The 16,247-nt window shown below is 39.3% G+C and overlaps 1 protein-coding gene across 2 annotated transcripts; it reads right to left on the bottom strand.

Moving 5' to 3' along the window:
* Positions 1-1,064: 1,064 nt before the first annotated feature.
* LOC102311197 (integrin-linked protein kinase) lies at positions 1,065-14,474 on the bottom strand. 2 transcript variants are annotated; one of them, XM_005937517.3, is made up of 13 exons: positions 14,358-14,474; positions 13,152-13,408; positions 7,660-7,825; positions 5,834-5,929; positions 5,649-5,745; positions 5,450-5,533; positions 5,138-5,223; positions 4,936-5,045; positions 4,593-4,720; positions 4,278-4,399; positions 4,094-4,193; positions 2,607-2,737; positions 1,065-2,487 (listed from the first exon to the last, which is right to left on the bottom strand). In XM_005937517.3, exons 2-13 carry the CDS (start codon positions 13,238-13,240, stop codon positions 2,338-2,340), a joined length of 1,359 nt encoding a protein of 452 aa, XP_005937579.1. In that variant the 5' UTR covers positions 13,241-13,408; positions 14,358-14,474; the 3' UTR covers positions 1,065-2,337. The 2 variants fall into 2 exon arrangements, with proteins under 2 accessions (XP_005937579.1, XP_042082853.1); XM_042226919.1 differs by lacking the exon at positions 13,152-13,408 and having other exon boundaries at positions 14,358-14,464.
* Between the last annotated feature and the right edge of the window lie 1,773 nt (positions 14,475-16,247).

Raw genomic sequence — 16,247 nt, 5'->3', positions numbered from 1 at the left:
AAAAACTGCCCTTAAATGAAGAAAGTACTGAAAACATTTCTCAGTGATTTTGGTCCACACTGACATCACACACTTGTTGCAGGTTTGTCAGTTGCACATCCATGATGCAAATCTCCTTCCACCACATTCAAAAGGTGCTCTTTTCCACTGACATCTGGTGACTGTGGAGGACATTTTGAGAACTCATTGTTGCATTCAAGAAACCAGTTTGAGCGTTTGTAACATGACGTTCTATCCTGCTAGATGCACTGCGGTGATAAAGGGATGAACATGGTCAGTAACAAGACTCAGACAGGTAGTAATTGGCTTGAATATTGCAACAGAAATCAAGACTCATCAGAACTGTTATTGTCTAATTTTGGTTAGCCCAAACCCCCCGTTGCTTGTTCTTAGCTGACAATAGTGGCACCAGATACGATCTTCTGCTGCTTTAGCCCATCTACTTCAAGGTTTGCTGTGCAATCACAAACCCTCTTCTGCACATCTTGCAGTGAATGGTTATTTCAGTTACTACTGCCTCCCTATCAGCTCCAAGCCATTGTCGTCTGACCTCATCAACAAGGCATTCTTGCCCAGAGAACTGCTGCTCTTTTTTTTCCAGACCATGCACAACTACACCAAATTCAAAGCGACTTAAATCATTTTTCTCCTGCATTCTGATGCTCAGGTTTATCTAAGCAACATGTTCATATGCCTAAATGCACTGGATGATAGCAGATATATGCATTAGCAAGCAGTTAACCTGGAGAGTATGTCCGATATTGGGAAAGTATGCTTTCTAAAATAGTGATAAACCCATAACTCTATTATTGTCTCATACTACTCAATCATGTTTTACATTTCTGATCAAATTTGTATGTCAACACTGACTGAGATAATGAGACTCAATACTACAGAAAGCTCAGAAAGCCCTGTTCCTCATAAGATAAATGTTACGTTTAAATGTCAATACAATGACACTTATGTCGCCTCTCTTGAAGAGATCTGCAATCTTTATGCATTTCCCACAACAATCCTGTCATGTCCAGTTCCCTCCAGAAAACACACACATTCAAGTTGTCCACATGTTTTATTTTTTAATATACTTATATATAAATACATACATTTGCATATGTCATTCTTGATTTTGGCTTCAGCACAAACAAGCAAGCTGGTGGAGGCACAGAAAAGACAAAAAAAACCTTGAGTGGGATATAAAGCAAGAAGTAATCCAGTGGATCAAATAATAAACGAGAGAACACAAACACATGTTAAGTCAAACCCTTGATGAAAACCAAAGAACTGGGTGAAGTGTCCCTGACAACACCTAATTTTGACTGCATCTATCTTATGCTTTAATAAATTACATAATAGGGTGCAGCTTTCATGTTGGTTCACAAAGAAATGATGTCAGCATTGAGCTGACATCATTTCTTTGTGAACATTTTTCATATTTCATCATTTCTTTCATACATGATGGCACAGGCTGACTGACGTTTTTGTTCAACAGTAGAGCAAACAGGATTCAAATAATGTATCAGGGGGAAAAATAATTACTGAAAGATTAAGCAACTAAGTAATGCCGATTACATTAACACAATTACCAAGAATTCCATTCCATTCTGGGTGAATTTTTCCCAAAAACTCCAAGCTTTTATGGCCAGTTTTAAATCATTGTGAGGTTGCACAAGATATAGTCGGTCCACGAAAAGGCCAAGCTCATCATTACCACTATGCAGCCCAGCTAAAAGGCACAACGCTGCTTTTTGTACATGCGCTCAAGGGCACTGCTCATTCATATTGTTTTATTATCTAATACGTTTAAATGTTCAGCTTCAAACATTTGATGATATTAATACAACATATCCCCACAAGCTTTTGGTTAATATGTTATCCATTTGTTATGGGCCATCATTGCAAAAGGAGCAGTCACCTTAGAGGGAGACTTTTTAATACAGCGAGGATCAGCATGGCAGGCCCACCACTGAAGGAATTCAACAGAATGTCATGCTGACCTCCACGGGTTATTTTGTCACTTGAGATTTTACTCAGTTCAATATGATTGCAGTTTATACAGTGAACAGTAAATACTATGCTTCTGCAGACAGTGTCAGCAGATCAGTAACAAAACTTTGATATCATTTTAACAGAAGAGGAAAAAAAACAGAATATAAAAAGGAGTGATTTCTGCTGAATTCATCTCACAAGCAGAAGGTACAGTGGTGTTGAAAACAGCGGAGTGTGAGAATGAGACTTTAAGGCAATATTGGTAAGCACCACACCAACATCTCAGAGTCAAATCTGGGTTAAGATATCCTGTTGTTCATCAGTTAGGTAAAGAAGGTCAGAAGATGTTTATCACTTGTCCTGCATTTTTTCCAGAATTGGCACAATCATGTCAAATTTAGGCCTCTTTGCTGGATCTTCGTTCATGCATATCTTCATGAGCTTGCAAATGTGGGGAGAGATGCCAGGGGGGATAGTGGGCCTCAACCCCTCCAAAGAAACCTATAAACCAGAACATACAGACACCTTAAATCCATTAAACTAACAGGTAATAACTGTGAGGTCTGTCTGCAAGCTGCTGATATCCATTTGTTAATCTAATAAGCAACAGTGCTGCTAACCTTCATGCCTATCTCCATGTTGGACAGGTCAGCAAATGGCACTTCTCTGGTTACCAACTCCCACAACAGGATAGCAAAGCTCCACATGTCTGCTGACCGGCGGTTGATCTCTTCTGGCTTCTTCTGAAGGGCTGAGCAATGCCAAGAAAAATAAAGAAGGTTATAGAGTAACATAACGACATGCCACATCCTCAGACTACTGTGGAGAAATGAAAAGTTATTGCAACGAGTGAGGCTGTTCCTTCCTTAGGATGTGCCTAATTTGATAACATCATGAATAGCTGATCAAAATCACCACCTTGTGTCACTTGCGGTGTATTGTCAATGAGTCTGCAGAACTCAGGTACAAAATATAGTAGTCAATGGTCTACTAATCTGCAGCAAATAGCATCCAAAAAAAACCCTGCATTATAAAACAAAATTGAGGCAATTTCTGTTTCCATTCTTGCAAACTAGTGTCTGCCTGCAAACAGCAGCAGACAAGCAGAAATATATACAGTATAAAGTGGGGAATCCTAAGGAATGCATTTTGCACGACAGTTCAGTATTTATCTTAAAAAAAAAGCTTGAACAACATGGAGCTCTGTGGGCTTTTTGCCTGTGATCTAGCATCGTATAGTATATGTTGCTATGGAAACCAAATCTTGTAGATGAAGAGAAACTGAAGACATTTGAGCAGCTGATTTCACAAAGGAAGGTAGCAGGTTACAGATACAAAGCACAGCACAAACCTAATGTCAGATTAAATACATTTACTTTAACAACAGTGTGTTGTGCCATCTGTTTAGTCTTACTGTAAGGTTAGTACATGTACATCAGCTTGGATTCCAGGCTAAAGTAAAATCTAACTAAACTCATGCCTCTGTAAGTGGCCATGTTTCTTTGAAGATTAAACAGCCTGTTTAAAACCAATTACCAACCAGCCATCAAACCAAATTCCATAATCCTTTAGAAATGACTGAAATGTAAATATCATCATGTTGCAAAAGCAGTAGAAACATATTGTTGCAATTCTTCTACAAAATGATACAATAAGCAAACTTGCTAGTATAAGGAAAATTCGAAGCAGTAGTGCATTTCTATTATTACATATTACAAACAATTCTTGAATATAAGGCATATTATTAAAATCTGTTACCATGCCAACTATGTGAATTTGTTTTAAACACAAGAAACACTCCCTTGCATATCACAGCATACATACATGTTGTTTCTATGTAACTGGTGGTGATAAATCCCCTTCATCCCATCCCCCACACGCTGTTTCTGTTTGCTTCTCTGTTGCAAATGTTCCCTGGTTATTTTCACATTTTGTAATCAGTTTACGTTTCGAGCTAACTTTGATTTCAATCTATCTCCTGGGGAAATCAGCTGCAAATTACATTTGGCTCAGAGACAGTCTAGAGTTTCCTGCATCCATCATTCAAGTGCAAGCTTGTGTGGCTTCAGCTGTCACTTTGGATCTGTGCTGTATGACTGATGCCTACCCTCAGGGGCTACCCATGCTGGCGAGTACATCCTGCCAGGACACTGGAAGGAAAACTTGACGTCTGCCATGCTGATCCTTGCCGTCATGTCCTCATCTATCTGTGAAAACGGAAAACAGAGTTGACTTAGACGCCTCAAAAAACTGTACCACACATCTCTTATTCATAGTTTTCTTCTTCTTACCATTACACTCTTGCTGTTGAGGTAATGGCGAGGGATCATGGGTTCAAGTGTGTGTAGGAACGCCATTCCATTAGCAATGTCAAGGGCAAACTTGACCGCCTGTGTCTGATCCACCACAAAATCTGACAGCATGATGAAGAACAAGTAATAACAGGTTTAAGCCATGTCTTTCACTACATTACTGGATGACAGTGAAATCACTACTGTAGAAAAAGTGATGACAACTTAATGACCAAAACAAATACTTAACTCTAATAAATCACAAATCCCTACAAATCACCCAAACTGGCCTGTGACCAGAGTAGAGGTACTCACTGGTGCCTTCATGCAGCACGTTGTAGAGGGAGCCATAAGGCATCCAGTGTGCGATGATGATGGGGTGAGGGGCGGGAGGAGACTGACATGCTCCCAACATGGGTAGGACATTCGGATGGGAAAATATCCTGGGATTCAGCCCAAGAGGGAAGGACAGGGGAGACAGACAGACAAAAACAGGCAAATCCACAACGGATTTGACATAAAAAGTATGAGATGCACCTCCCCACGAAATAAAATTATACACAGAATTTGGCTCAAGACAGTGCAAACAGACAAATGAGTGACTGTGAAGGCAAAAAACGAAAGAGTCTGTAGAAAAAAGTCAGGATTATATAAGAACCTGAGTTTGGGATACTCCTCATTGAAGTCTCTGCCTTTCCTAGTGGTCCAGTCACGAACTTTTAGCAGTTTAATGGCAATTTCATTTCCCTGCCAGCGCCCTTGCCAGAGCTATAGAAGAGAAACAAAAAAAGTGAATCTTTAATTCATCATTAGCAGCTCTGCATTAACATTGAGCACAATGAAACACAAGAAGAAATTACCTCTCCAGACTGGTTCTCGTTTACTTTATGGGCTAGAGAAAGCTGTCTGTAGTCAATGCCTGCCTGTTTATTCAATGTTCCATTGCCTAAAAACACAAGACAGAGACATAACTCAGGACGTGAGTTAAAGCTCAGACAAAAAGCTCATTATTTATATGAAATCTGAAAAATCTGTGGAAATTTCAAAAGCCACGTTAAGATTAATCTGGAGACTAGCACAGAACATTTTTCCATTTCATGCAGCACTCTGTGCAAAACTGTGGGTGGAAAGTGGTCAGCTAATAAATTGGTTTTTGGGTTGCTGGGACTCACGGGGACGGGTTCTGGTGGTGCCTTTCCAGAAACTGTCCTTGAAGGGAATTTTAGTCAAGTTCTGTCCCATTTTCTCAGCCTTTTCTGTATTGATAGTAAAATGAGAAAGTCAGTACAGAGCAACAAAGCTGAAAGATGTATGACTGACGCTGACATTTTTTTTTTTTTTTTAAACCAAACAGTCAAACCACAGGCATACCTCTGAGGAGTTCACGGAGGTGAGGTTTCCCTTTGTCCAATGGAGTTTCCCCATACTTGTTACAGATGCTCACTAGAGCTCCATTAGTCACAAGGTCCTGAGAAAAAACAAACGTTATCAACACTTTAAAAATACTTTAAAACACACAGGTTTTTAGCTTCATCGCCACCAGGGGGCACACTAACCTCAGCTACTTGGTCTTGTCCCCAGAAGCAAGCATAATGCAGTGGTGTGTTCCCGTGTTCATTGACGGCATTGGTGTCTGCTTTGCACTGGATCAGCTAAAAGAAGGAAAAACAACGGATTACATGCAGAGAAAGGCTGGTCAGATCTTGTTTAGGCTGTACACAGAGATGATCCCAATGCTGCCAAGAAAAATCATGCACAGTTGTTTTGCCTGTAGACACATACCAGAGGTATTGAGACGTGTCTAATATTAAACTCAGTAGCTGCTTTACAGCCATTTTAAAATCGACATCGTGGAGCAGAAGCCCCCCATTATATCAACAGGACTGTGTACAGGATAATAGAAAATACCTTTCTTTCTTTTATGGACAAACATCAACAACTTACAGCAAATACACTTACTGCCACAATGTGTTTGCTGCACTTTGAAAACCCAGCTGTGTTTCCTATAAAGAAAAACACTGCAGGTTTAATATGCTGCATTGAAGTCCCTGCCGTTTGCTTTGCAGCTCCAATTTTGTCTGTGCATTTATATGTAGCAGTAAGCACATTTTATATTCATGCTTCGGTTTTGTCTGTTACAAAAGGTGCAAGTACAAGAACAGACAAGACATGTTTCAGCTGTTCAGATGATATCATTTTAGCTTTCACAATATCCTGTGCTAATGAACCAAACCTGCAGGGAGAGCATCATTTTGAAACTTGTATATTAAGATCTTGCATTTGCTCGCTCTCACTGCTCCGTCTCCAACCGATAACACAACCAATTTGTATAGAAAACCATTTTGATCCCCACTGCTCATTTCAAACTAACAACTGCAGGGATGATATTTTTGTTTTGTTCTTTTATATATAATCAGCTCATATAGAGAATAAGGCTTAAAGTTAGGTGCGTGACTGCTTTGCTACACAGATGTGCAGACACAGACAACTGTATCCAGAAGTTATCTGCTAGGCTTCACTTCTGCAAACTCTAGTCTGGTCCTCTTGACCATGTTTGTATTGCTGATACATAATGAGCCTGAAGTTTATGCTGGCTACAGTTCTAGTATTTAATAATCTGTTAATTACCACTCTTAAACAGACCTATAGACAGTATTAAACACAGATATTGCTTTTGAGTCAGAAAAAGAAAGCCAATGCCTTAAACCTGTAATCTATGTGAAAGCTGCCAGATGGCTTATGATCCTATAGAAGTCTGTGGGAAAATGACTTTCCATCTTCACCTCTGCAAACATTTTCCTGCTAAGTTTATGGTCTCAGTCACTCAGTTTGGGCCATACTGAATTAAAAAAAAAAAGAGTCTAATTTGGAAATCTCAGTCATATTATGTTTCAACATAGAGGATTATCTGTGGTATAAAACTGCACGCTCAACGGCAAATGACTTGTCAATCATGATTCATTAACCAATTAGCATGTAGTTTCAGTAGAGTCCGGTCTGCCCAGCCTCATCATATCTGGGGTTTTTTTGCAACCAAGACAGCAACAACAGAAACAGTCAGCTCATGGCTTCAAAACAGGAAGCCAGAAACCAGTGGGTGATGAGGGCACAACAGTTGCATCCATCTTTTATACCGCCTATTGTTACGTCCATTCAATCTATGAATGCAGCTTGCTCACCAAGCACTACTATCACTCCATACATAAAGAAAGCGGCAGTAGCCAGAAAGCCAAGGGTGAGTCCATAAACTAATGGGTGATGTCTGTCTTTTATACACAATCCATGACACGTTTATGATACATTTTATGTTATAGCCACAGTGGAATTCATCCAAGAGACTCTAGACAGAGTTACTGTGCTCCAGTGTTTACAAGAACTCTACCTTTCCCACAATGTCGCGATGTCCATGGCTGGCAGCCAGGTGCAGGGGTGTGTCGTCTCCCCGGTTCATGACATTAATGCGCGCTCCTCGCATGATGAGCATGTCCACCACATTGGAGCGACCCTCTCTGCAAGCCCAGTGGAGAGGGCTGAAGCCATGGTCATCTCTACAGGGGCAGAAGCAATACAAGCTGAGCACGTGTTTTTATACAAAAACCTGCTTAGCATAACCTGAGGGACAAAACATCAGCAATTTTCCACACAAACACCTCTGTGGTATAAATGGTAAAAACTACAGTTGTTTTGGGAAATGGGTTTTTGGTTTAACAAGAAAACTTCATAAAAAAAAAAAGAAAAACCCAGATCCTCAATGTAAAGATATACATGTTAAGTGAGATTACCAGTGCCTCAGTTCATGCTTAATTACCAGTGCAATGAGAAAACTGAGCTAAAAAATCTAATAAAATACATTTACACAACTGTTGCTTTAATGTAGATAACACAGCTCCAAAGCAATGCTATGAGTGAGTTCTATGAAAAAAAATGAATGATTAATCCTTCACAAAGCCTGAATTTACTGCAAAAATACTTATTATATTTGTTCCCAATAATCTGTTATGCCAATGATGTGAAGCTGAGTTATGTACGCATGATAAGTTTATTCATTTTTACAGTCATTTTCTGCCTCTGTAAAAAAGGAAGCTCGTGCGACTCAGTGACAAAAGCTAATAAGCCTCTGGCACTCATCATTCCTGTCTCGGTGACAGCAGCAACGCCACATGTCGCACAGTGGCCTCGATTATATGACAGACACACTGATGGAGTGTCTTCACTGTGAAACACAGTAACACAGAGATTAAGACACAGGAAGAGCGCAGTGACAGAATCGATCACGAAAAAGACTGGACAAAAAAAAAAACAGCAGCGCTGAAGTCCTTAAAAGGCTCAGTGAGCCGCGAGTATGACTCTGTCTCATCACTCCACTCACTTCTACCAGATCATCTGGACTACTATGATGGATTTTACTTTCCATGAGCACAGTGCTCTTTTTAATATCTTTTTCACTTCTTCCGAAATTATAAGTAGACAGACAGCATAATAATAAGATCTGAGAACTGAGGGAGTATTATGATTCTGCAGGAATTTGAACCGTCTGCCCCAGCACTCAATTCACTGGCTTGTATTCACACAAAACAGCATCAAGAGTCCAACAGAGACCCTCAGTCCCACAACACACATCTAACTGTGTGACCTGCTGTGGATCAACTCAGAGAGCAATTTCCTCTCAGACCAAAAGGCCAAATCCTGAAAACTAATTAGCTTCAGTTTAGGAGAGAAAAACTACCCACACACTTTTCTAATCTGACTGATTAGCTTTCAGTGCCAAGCAAGTCTGTTTGGGGGAGGAAGTGGAGCATCAAGGTTCATATACATCTTCTGTAAAATCAAGAAATTACAAAATAAGCAAAATTGTGCTCTGTATGGGCTTAAATGTTCTGTTTAACAACAGCTGCCATGGATGGATTAGCTTTAAAACATATTACTCCTCATCTGTCCTGAGAGTTTTACATTTGAATTCTCTTACAAATCAAAAGCTTCTCCAATGATAAAATGTGCTGCTTTTTTCAGTTTTATGTCACTGAACAACTTTGAGTTGTGGCTTTAAATAAGAAAAATAATAATAATTCCCTATAGCTTTTGACAGTGTGATTTTCTTTTAGATTTTCCTGAGTTGATGCACAACTTGTTCAAATATGACTTGTGCAAAACATTTTAACAAAATGAAGATTTTAGATGAAGTTATTTCCCTTTATTTTTCAAGATATAATATCTTGAAAAATCTAAGTTCAGTTAACTCATTTTTATTCAAATATTTATATAAAACAATTTTATTCTAAAAAAGTACACAATAATAGCTCAGGTCCAGATATAAATGCTGAAAATGTACTGTGGTTACATCAAGTAAGCCTCAACACTCTGGTCTCTGTGTGTATTTTTGTTACAGGATGGATTTTCCCTTTAAGCTACCTTCATCCCACAAACCCATGAGGACTTGAGTGCCAGGGTTTCCTCTTGCTCACTCCCTCCTCACTGACTGCAGTAATTTATTTCAGGCACTTTCACCTGCCAGCAGAACTCATCCGGGCAGACTGAAGAGCCAGAGGAAGCGTCCCTGTCTGCACCTTGTATGTCTGCACTGACATCCCCACTGGCTCATATAACAAGCCTCGGCTAAAGAAAAACAGATCCACTGAAATATCTAAAAAGCACGGATTTAACATGATCAGGTTAATTGTAACACTAAGAGACCCAACAGAGCACTTTGCTCCCAGACTGCAGGTTTTGAGCCTTCAGCTATGAGGCTGCTCTTCTGCAGAACCAGCCTCCAGTTTGGGTTCAGGAGCCAGACATCATCTCTACTTTTAAAATTAAACTAAAAAAATCTGTTTTGATGAAGCTTACAGTTAAGGCTAGATCAGGTGCCTCTGAACACTCCCTTAATTATACTGCTATATACTTGGGCTGCTGGAGGACGTTCCATGATGCACAGAGCGTTTCTTCTCCACAATCCTATTTTCCCTCCTGTTGAACTGACATACAGCTGTTTACTGTCATTAACTTCTTTCCACTCACTCCCACAGTCTGTTTTGTTCTTGGATTTCTATGCTCCTTTTTTCTTTTCGTCTTCCTGTTAACCTAACAACCAGTTGCAGCAGATAGCAGCCCCTCTTTTTTTAGATGGAAATAATAATAATAGTAATTATAATAATAACCCAATAACATAAGACCTGAATCAAACCTTATGATCTCTGTCAATGCTTAGCACTGCTTGTTCTGAATCCATTACTACCCATTTGAACAAGAATTTAGACCACTGTGTTTCCAATTACCCACCATCAATCAACCACAGCAGTCATACTGGTCAATGGAGCTCTATGTTAGAGGTAAAAAATGCTTGGACATGGTACAGATACCTTACTAGGAGTCAAACCAAAGAGCAAAACTAAATATTATTATAGTACTATCACTTAATCTGTCAACGGTCTGACTTCAAGCTTTCCCAGAAGTTGAAGACACTATGGATTTAGGGAGAATAGGGAATAGGGAGAAAACACACATGTGAAAAAGTCTTTGCCTCCTTCCTGTTTTCCTAGTGTTTTTCATATTTGTCACACTTACATGTTTCAGATTATCAAACAAATTTTAATATTAGACACAGAGAACCCAATTAAATACAAAATGCAGTTTTCAAATGATGATTTCATTGATTAAGGGAGCAAAGTTATTCAAACCTACCTGGTTCTGTGTGAAAAAGTAATTGCCCCTCTTGTTAAATCTTGAATTAGCTGTGATTAACCCCCCTTTTTTTGGAGAGCTGAGCTTAAAAAGGTGGTTCTGAAAAGACGAGGAGGTCAGATTTCCTCCACAGTACTGTGAAAGACTCATTACCAGTTATCGCAAAGTTATCGCAGTTGTTGATGCTCAGGCTGGCCCAACCAGTTATTAGGTTTACAGGGAATTTACTTTTTCACACAAGGCCATGTAGGTCTTTAATAATAAACACCTGCATTTTGTGTTAATAATAATGATCCACCAACCAGTAAAATGGTACTGTAAAAAATACTCAGAGACAACATCAGAACATGATGACCACATTATAAATATTTAGGAGAATATGTTTTAAACTTTGCAATTAGAGTCTTCTAAACTTGGCAGCAGCAGTAAGGGGAAATGAGTGGAGCTATCTAATACCACAGGGAGACATACAGGAAACATATCAGTAGAGAAGGGGGAAGGTGATGTGGGCTGCTATGGCTTAACTATGCATTCCTCTTTTGAAAAATTCACTATACAGCCCCACATACACAAAGATTTTCTGTCTGTCTTTTCAGCCCTGCCCACAATAATAAACTCCTCCCCTTAGCCCTCAGTTCTGGTAGGTGGTAAAAGCTTCCCTTGAGGCCCATGTGTTGCTCCTTGTAAGGAGATTCTGCATTCCACTACTACTGTTCATGTGGGAGTTACATCAGTGTAAACACATCGTCATTGTAGAGCATAGAAAATATCTCAGGGAGGGTTCTGTCAGGCAAGAGCACAGTGAGTTTACTAAAACACAGAAAAGGAAGGCTTGAGGCTCTGTAGTGTCTTATACACTGGAGGACACACATCAGCCGGAAAAGGGAACTAGACGTGTAATCAACTAATGGGCGAGTCGCATGCATGAATCCACACTGGCTCAATGCAATCAGATAGACTCACAAGAAGTGGAAAAAACAAAGCAAACAGGAAGCCAAAGAAAATGAAGAAAATATAACTTTCTGAATAAAGTGTATGTATAGACAGACATATCTTGTTTGCATCTATTTTTAGAATACAGCTATATTTTCAAGTTATGATGTATATTCTCAAGTTCCTCTTTTATATTTAGAGCAAACACGTCCCAAATAAGAAAAAAAAAAGATGCTGACCAAATAGCAATTTTAACAACATTAAAATATTTCTTGAAACATCCCTGTGCCTCTGATGTTACCAGTTATCTTTTCTGTCAGTTAACAAATGTTTTCTTGGTTACAAACATGAAACGCTCATGTCAAAAAAAAGAGGATGACCACTAATCCAAAAAAAGCTCTTTCGTTTTCATAGTACTAGCAACATAATGAAAGCTTGACAACTATGTCATTTGCAAATGAATAACTGTCAGTAAAAAAAAAAACCTACCACAAGTCCACTAAAACAGAGAGAAATGGAGAAGGAAAGAGAACAGCTACCACTTACACAAGGAACATAATTAAATTGACTCATTTATTATTTCTTTGTTTGCTTTGAACACAAACACCGGTAGTCTAAATCTTAAACAGAGCTCTCTAAAAAGACAAGATTCGTGGGTGGCCATCCAGACTGGACTGCCAAGTTTTTCCCAATGTAGCCAGCTTAGGATAAAAACAGCAGCTCAGGACTCTTAATCTGGAACTATTAGACAAAAAATGCTGTGTACTAAATGTGTCATGTCAGAAGTAAAGTACAATATTTTCTGCATCCAAATCCATCCAAAACCAAGTTGTATCCAGAGCATGCAGAGCCTGATTTAAATTGCTGTGACTAACTATACCATCACAGCATGCTTCCTGTCCAACATCATGCTTTTGATTTACTGTGCTGGCATTCTAAACATAAACATGCGCACACAAGGAAATGGGTTCAACGGCAGTCCACAATCTCACAGGGGATTGAAAAGGCGGGCTTTCAGACTGCGCCAGAGAAGAACTTTAAGAATAAAACATTTTAAATAAAACACAAGATCACATTTGAAATTTTGAGCCACGCTATTTGGAATCACAAATTCATGTTTTAGCAAGTCACAAGCAAGCAGGCACAGCTGCTTGGGGACATAAATGAAATTCTTAATTAGGATTCCAGTATCCAACTTTCATTTGAAATAATATGGACAGAAGTGACTGATAAATTCTGGCTATGAAAAAAACTGCAGCTCACCCTTGATTGAGATCATTCTCTGTGTTGTCCAGCCATAAACGAACTGCCACTGCATTGCCTTCCCGGCACTGAGTGAATATATCATCCATTTTGGCTGGTGTATTGTTTTTCTTCTAGGATGCACCCGTGGGAGCAGATGCAGAACTAAACTGGGACAGACAAGAGTTGCAACCCGATGGGTTCAGGCACGTCCTGGCCAGCATCAGTCCCTCATTTGGGACAGCATGAACCACAATCAGAGCAGCACCAACACGACCCTAAAGAAATTGATTTAAAGAAAAATGGTCACTCAGTTAAAATTATTTCTTAAAAAAACAAAAAACAAACAAACTGCTGTACAAACCTAAAAAGGAGAAAGCCTACAGACAAGACAACCTAGTGTTGAGTAATCTCCAACTGAGTAATACAGGGTGGGTATGCCGTTTACAACACAGTGACTCACAAAATGTAGCTGTATGAAAAAATAGCCCTGGACACCATGGACACCAGAATAGATAAATATAATCATCCAGAGTCAAACTGAAGTCTGTATTCCTTTAATACACCGGCAACAGACTAATATATTATACTGATTATACTAATATATTGATAATAAATCAATCACTTCATGGCCCTATCAAGTTTACAGTCTGGATTTGCTGCTCTTCTTTGTAGAAAGAAAGTGGTTGATTTTTTATTATCTTCGTATTGGTTTTGCAGCTCTAATTGATTGTGAGAGTGGTATTAGCCAATAAGTGGGACGGTATAATATGATAATACAATATTATTATTATTTTTTTTCAGTATGGTCACAACCTAAGTTTCACGCGCCATTGATCCACGCAGTTTATACCATTTACACTCCCAACAATGTTGTCACTGCCTGACTAGCTGCTTTGCTATCCGGCTAACACAGTGAGGGGAAAGCTCACTTAAGTCAGCCGCCTAGTTCTTCTACTCGTGGCAGCACCACCGACTGCTTTTACTCCACCATATGGAAGATATATATCTCGGTTAGCTCCTCACTATAAACTTGCATCCTCTACGTCGTGAAATAAAATCCAATTGGGTCTGTGCTAACAAGCTAACTATCTATCCTGCCGCGGGGGCTGTCCGTGTTTCTCTCATTTAACGGTGACCGACTGAGGATTTCACTCGAACCATCATTTAATAGTTTAAACAGGTCAAATTAAAAAAAATTATTTACCTCCATGCCTTTAAACTTACCGGATATATTAGCTTGTTGCGGTGTATTGTAGCTGTACAGAGGAAAAGTTACAAGCCTTGCTGTGTTACCTTCAGCATTCAGAGAGCTGTGCGTCCACACCCGTACGTACGTGGAGGAAGAAGAGAGAGAGAGAGCCGCCTATAGGTTGCAAGGAGAATTGCAACGATTTCAAATTCACCCCCTGAGGTCATGATTTTTTTTCTTGAAATAATTACATTTTATGTGTACAAAAATCTAAAATACGAAGCTCAGCTCAGGATTGTATTCTAATTTTTGCCTCATAACTTTTGCACTGTCCACTTCCTGCTGTGACAAAACAAATTTCCCACGTGTGGGACTAATAAAGGTTATCTTATCTTATCTTATCTTATTACATTAAATGCCACCATGTCACTACATGTAGTCTATAACATGTTGCTCTGAGACCTAATGTTACACACTACAGACTCAGACAGCTGATGTCAGACCTCCAACTAGAGCATATATTGAATTCAAATCAAATTCAAATTTTATTTGTCACACACTTAAGGGAGCGGAAGCGCTTCCCAGACCTCAACAGTGGGAAGAGTCCATTGTTGGGATGGGAAAGGTCCATCATAATCTTCCTGGCTTTAGTCTTGCACCGCTTGGTTTAGATGAACAGCAGGTCAGGAAGCTCTGATCGAATGATACGTTCGGCCGAGTGCACCACTCTTTGCAGATCTTGTCTGTCCTGCTTGGTGCTGTTACCAAACCAGGTGCAGTTTCCCTTCAGGACGCTCTCGATGGTGCAGGAATAAAAGTTCTTGAGCACCCTCAGTGGCAGATGGAAATCTCTAAGCCTTCTGAGGAAGAAGAGACACTGTCGGGTTTTCTTAACCAGGGTTCTAATGTGGCAGGACCATGACAGGTCCTGAGTGATGTGGACATCCAGGTACCGGAAACTGTCCACTCTCTCTGCTGGCATGCCATTGATGATCAGGGGCTCATAATTCCTCACCTGCTTTTTAGTGAAGTCCACGATCAGCTCCTTAGTCTTGCTGACATTTAGGAGGAGGTTGTTCTCCTGGCACCAGGTCTCCAGGTTCCTAATCTCCTCCAGGTAGGCCTTCATGAAGGACACACACACACATACGCACCGTTTTGAACCTTGTAAAGGATCTGAGTTTTACAGAGGGTCAGTTTAAATTGTCATATCTTCCTTCTGAAGTGACACAGGGCTTTCTACTTATTTCATTTAAAAGCAAACAAATGAACAATGTAATGGAAGGAGCTTTCCTAGTGGGTCCACTGAAGCGGTAAACATGTAAATAAAACTGTCTGTTGTTTGTAGTGTCTGCAGATTAAGTTTAAATTCTCCATTCTTCTGTCTCTAATCATAAGCACAAAGACATGTTACAGACACATTTTGGGGTCTGTAAAGGGGAAAATCCATCCTTAAACACAACATTTCTTGTCATATTGCATGGTATGTAATATGATGTTTAAGAAAGTTTTTTTTTATTACAGGTGATTAAGAACATACATATGGCCTCAGTGGTCTGGGAATCATTCCCTCCGTCTAATTTACTAGTTTTAAGTAAACAAATAATTTCAAGTAAAGTAAGTTTCAAATTTCAAGTAAAAAGGAAAAATGTTTTTTTAATTTTATTTATTAAACCCAATGTGTCCTTTTGCGTGTCCCTAATTACAGAATATAACAATTATGCAACAAATATATTGTGTATTTGATATGTAGGTTTACTTAAGTCAGTCCGTCTGTTTATTGTTGTTTAGATTGGATCTTACAAATATCTATAAGATCCTAACAAAAACACTGTTAATTTTGATTATTCAGAGACATGTTTGGTGAGAGAAATCTTTGTAAAACTATATTTTCTTGAAAATCGTTGGAGCCACTGAAGAGTTGC

The sequence above is a fragment of the Haplochromis burtoni genome, unplaced genomic scaffold, assembly GCF_018398535.1.
Source record: "Haplochromis burtoni strain Fernald_Lab_line unplaced genomic scaffold, NCSU_Asbu1 Contig_234, whole genome shotgun sequence".
NCBI classification, from domain to species: Eukaryota; Metazoa; Chordata; class Actinopteri; order Cichliformes; family Cichlidae; genus Haplochromis; species Haplochromis burtoni.
Note: the sequence above shows the minus strand (reverse complement) of the source record. Positions and strands in the feature narration are given on the sequence as shown.

Coding starts and splice junctions, on each gene's coding strand:
- LOC102311197 (XM_005937517.3), bottom strand. CDS start 13,240: ATGGATGATATATTCACTCAGTGCCGGGAAGGCAATGCAGTGGCAGTT. Junction 5,534..5,648: donor CCTCCGTGAACTCCTCAGAG/GTATGCCTGTGG, acceptor CTATCAATACAG/AAAAGGCTGAGAAAATGGGA. Junction 2,738..4,093: donor AGCATGGGTAGCCCCTGAGG/GTAGGCATCAGT, acceptor GGCATTGCTCAG/CCCTTCAGAAGAAGCCAGAA.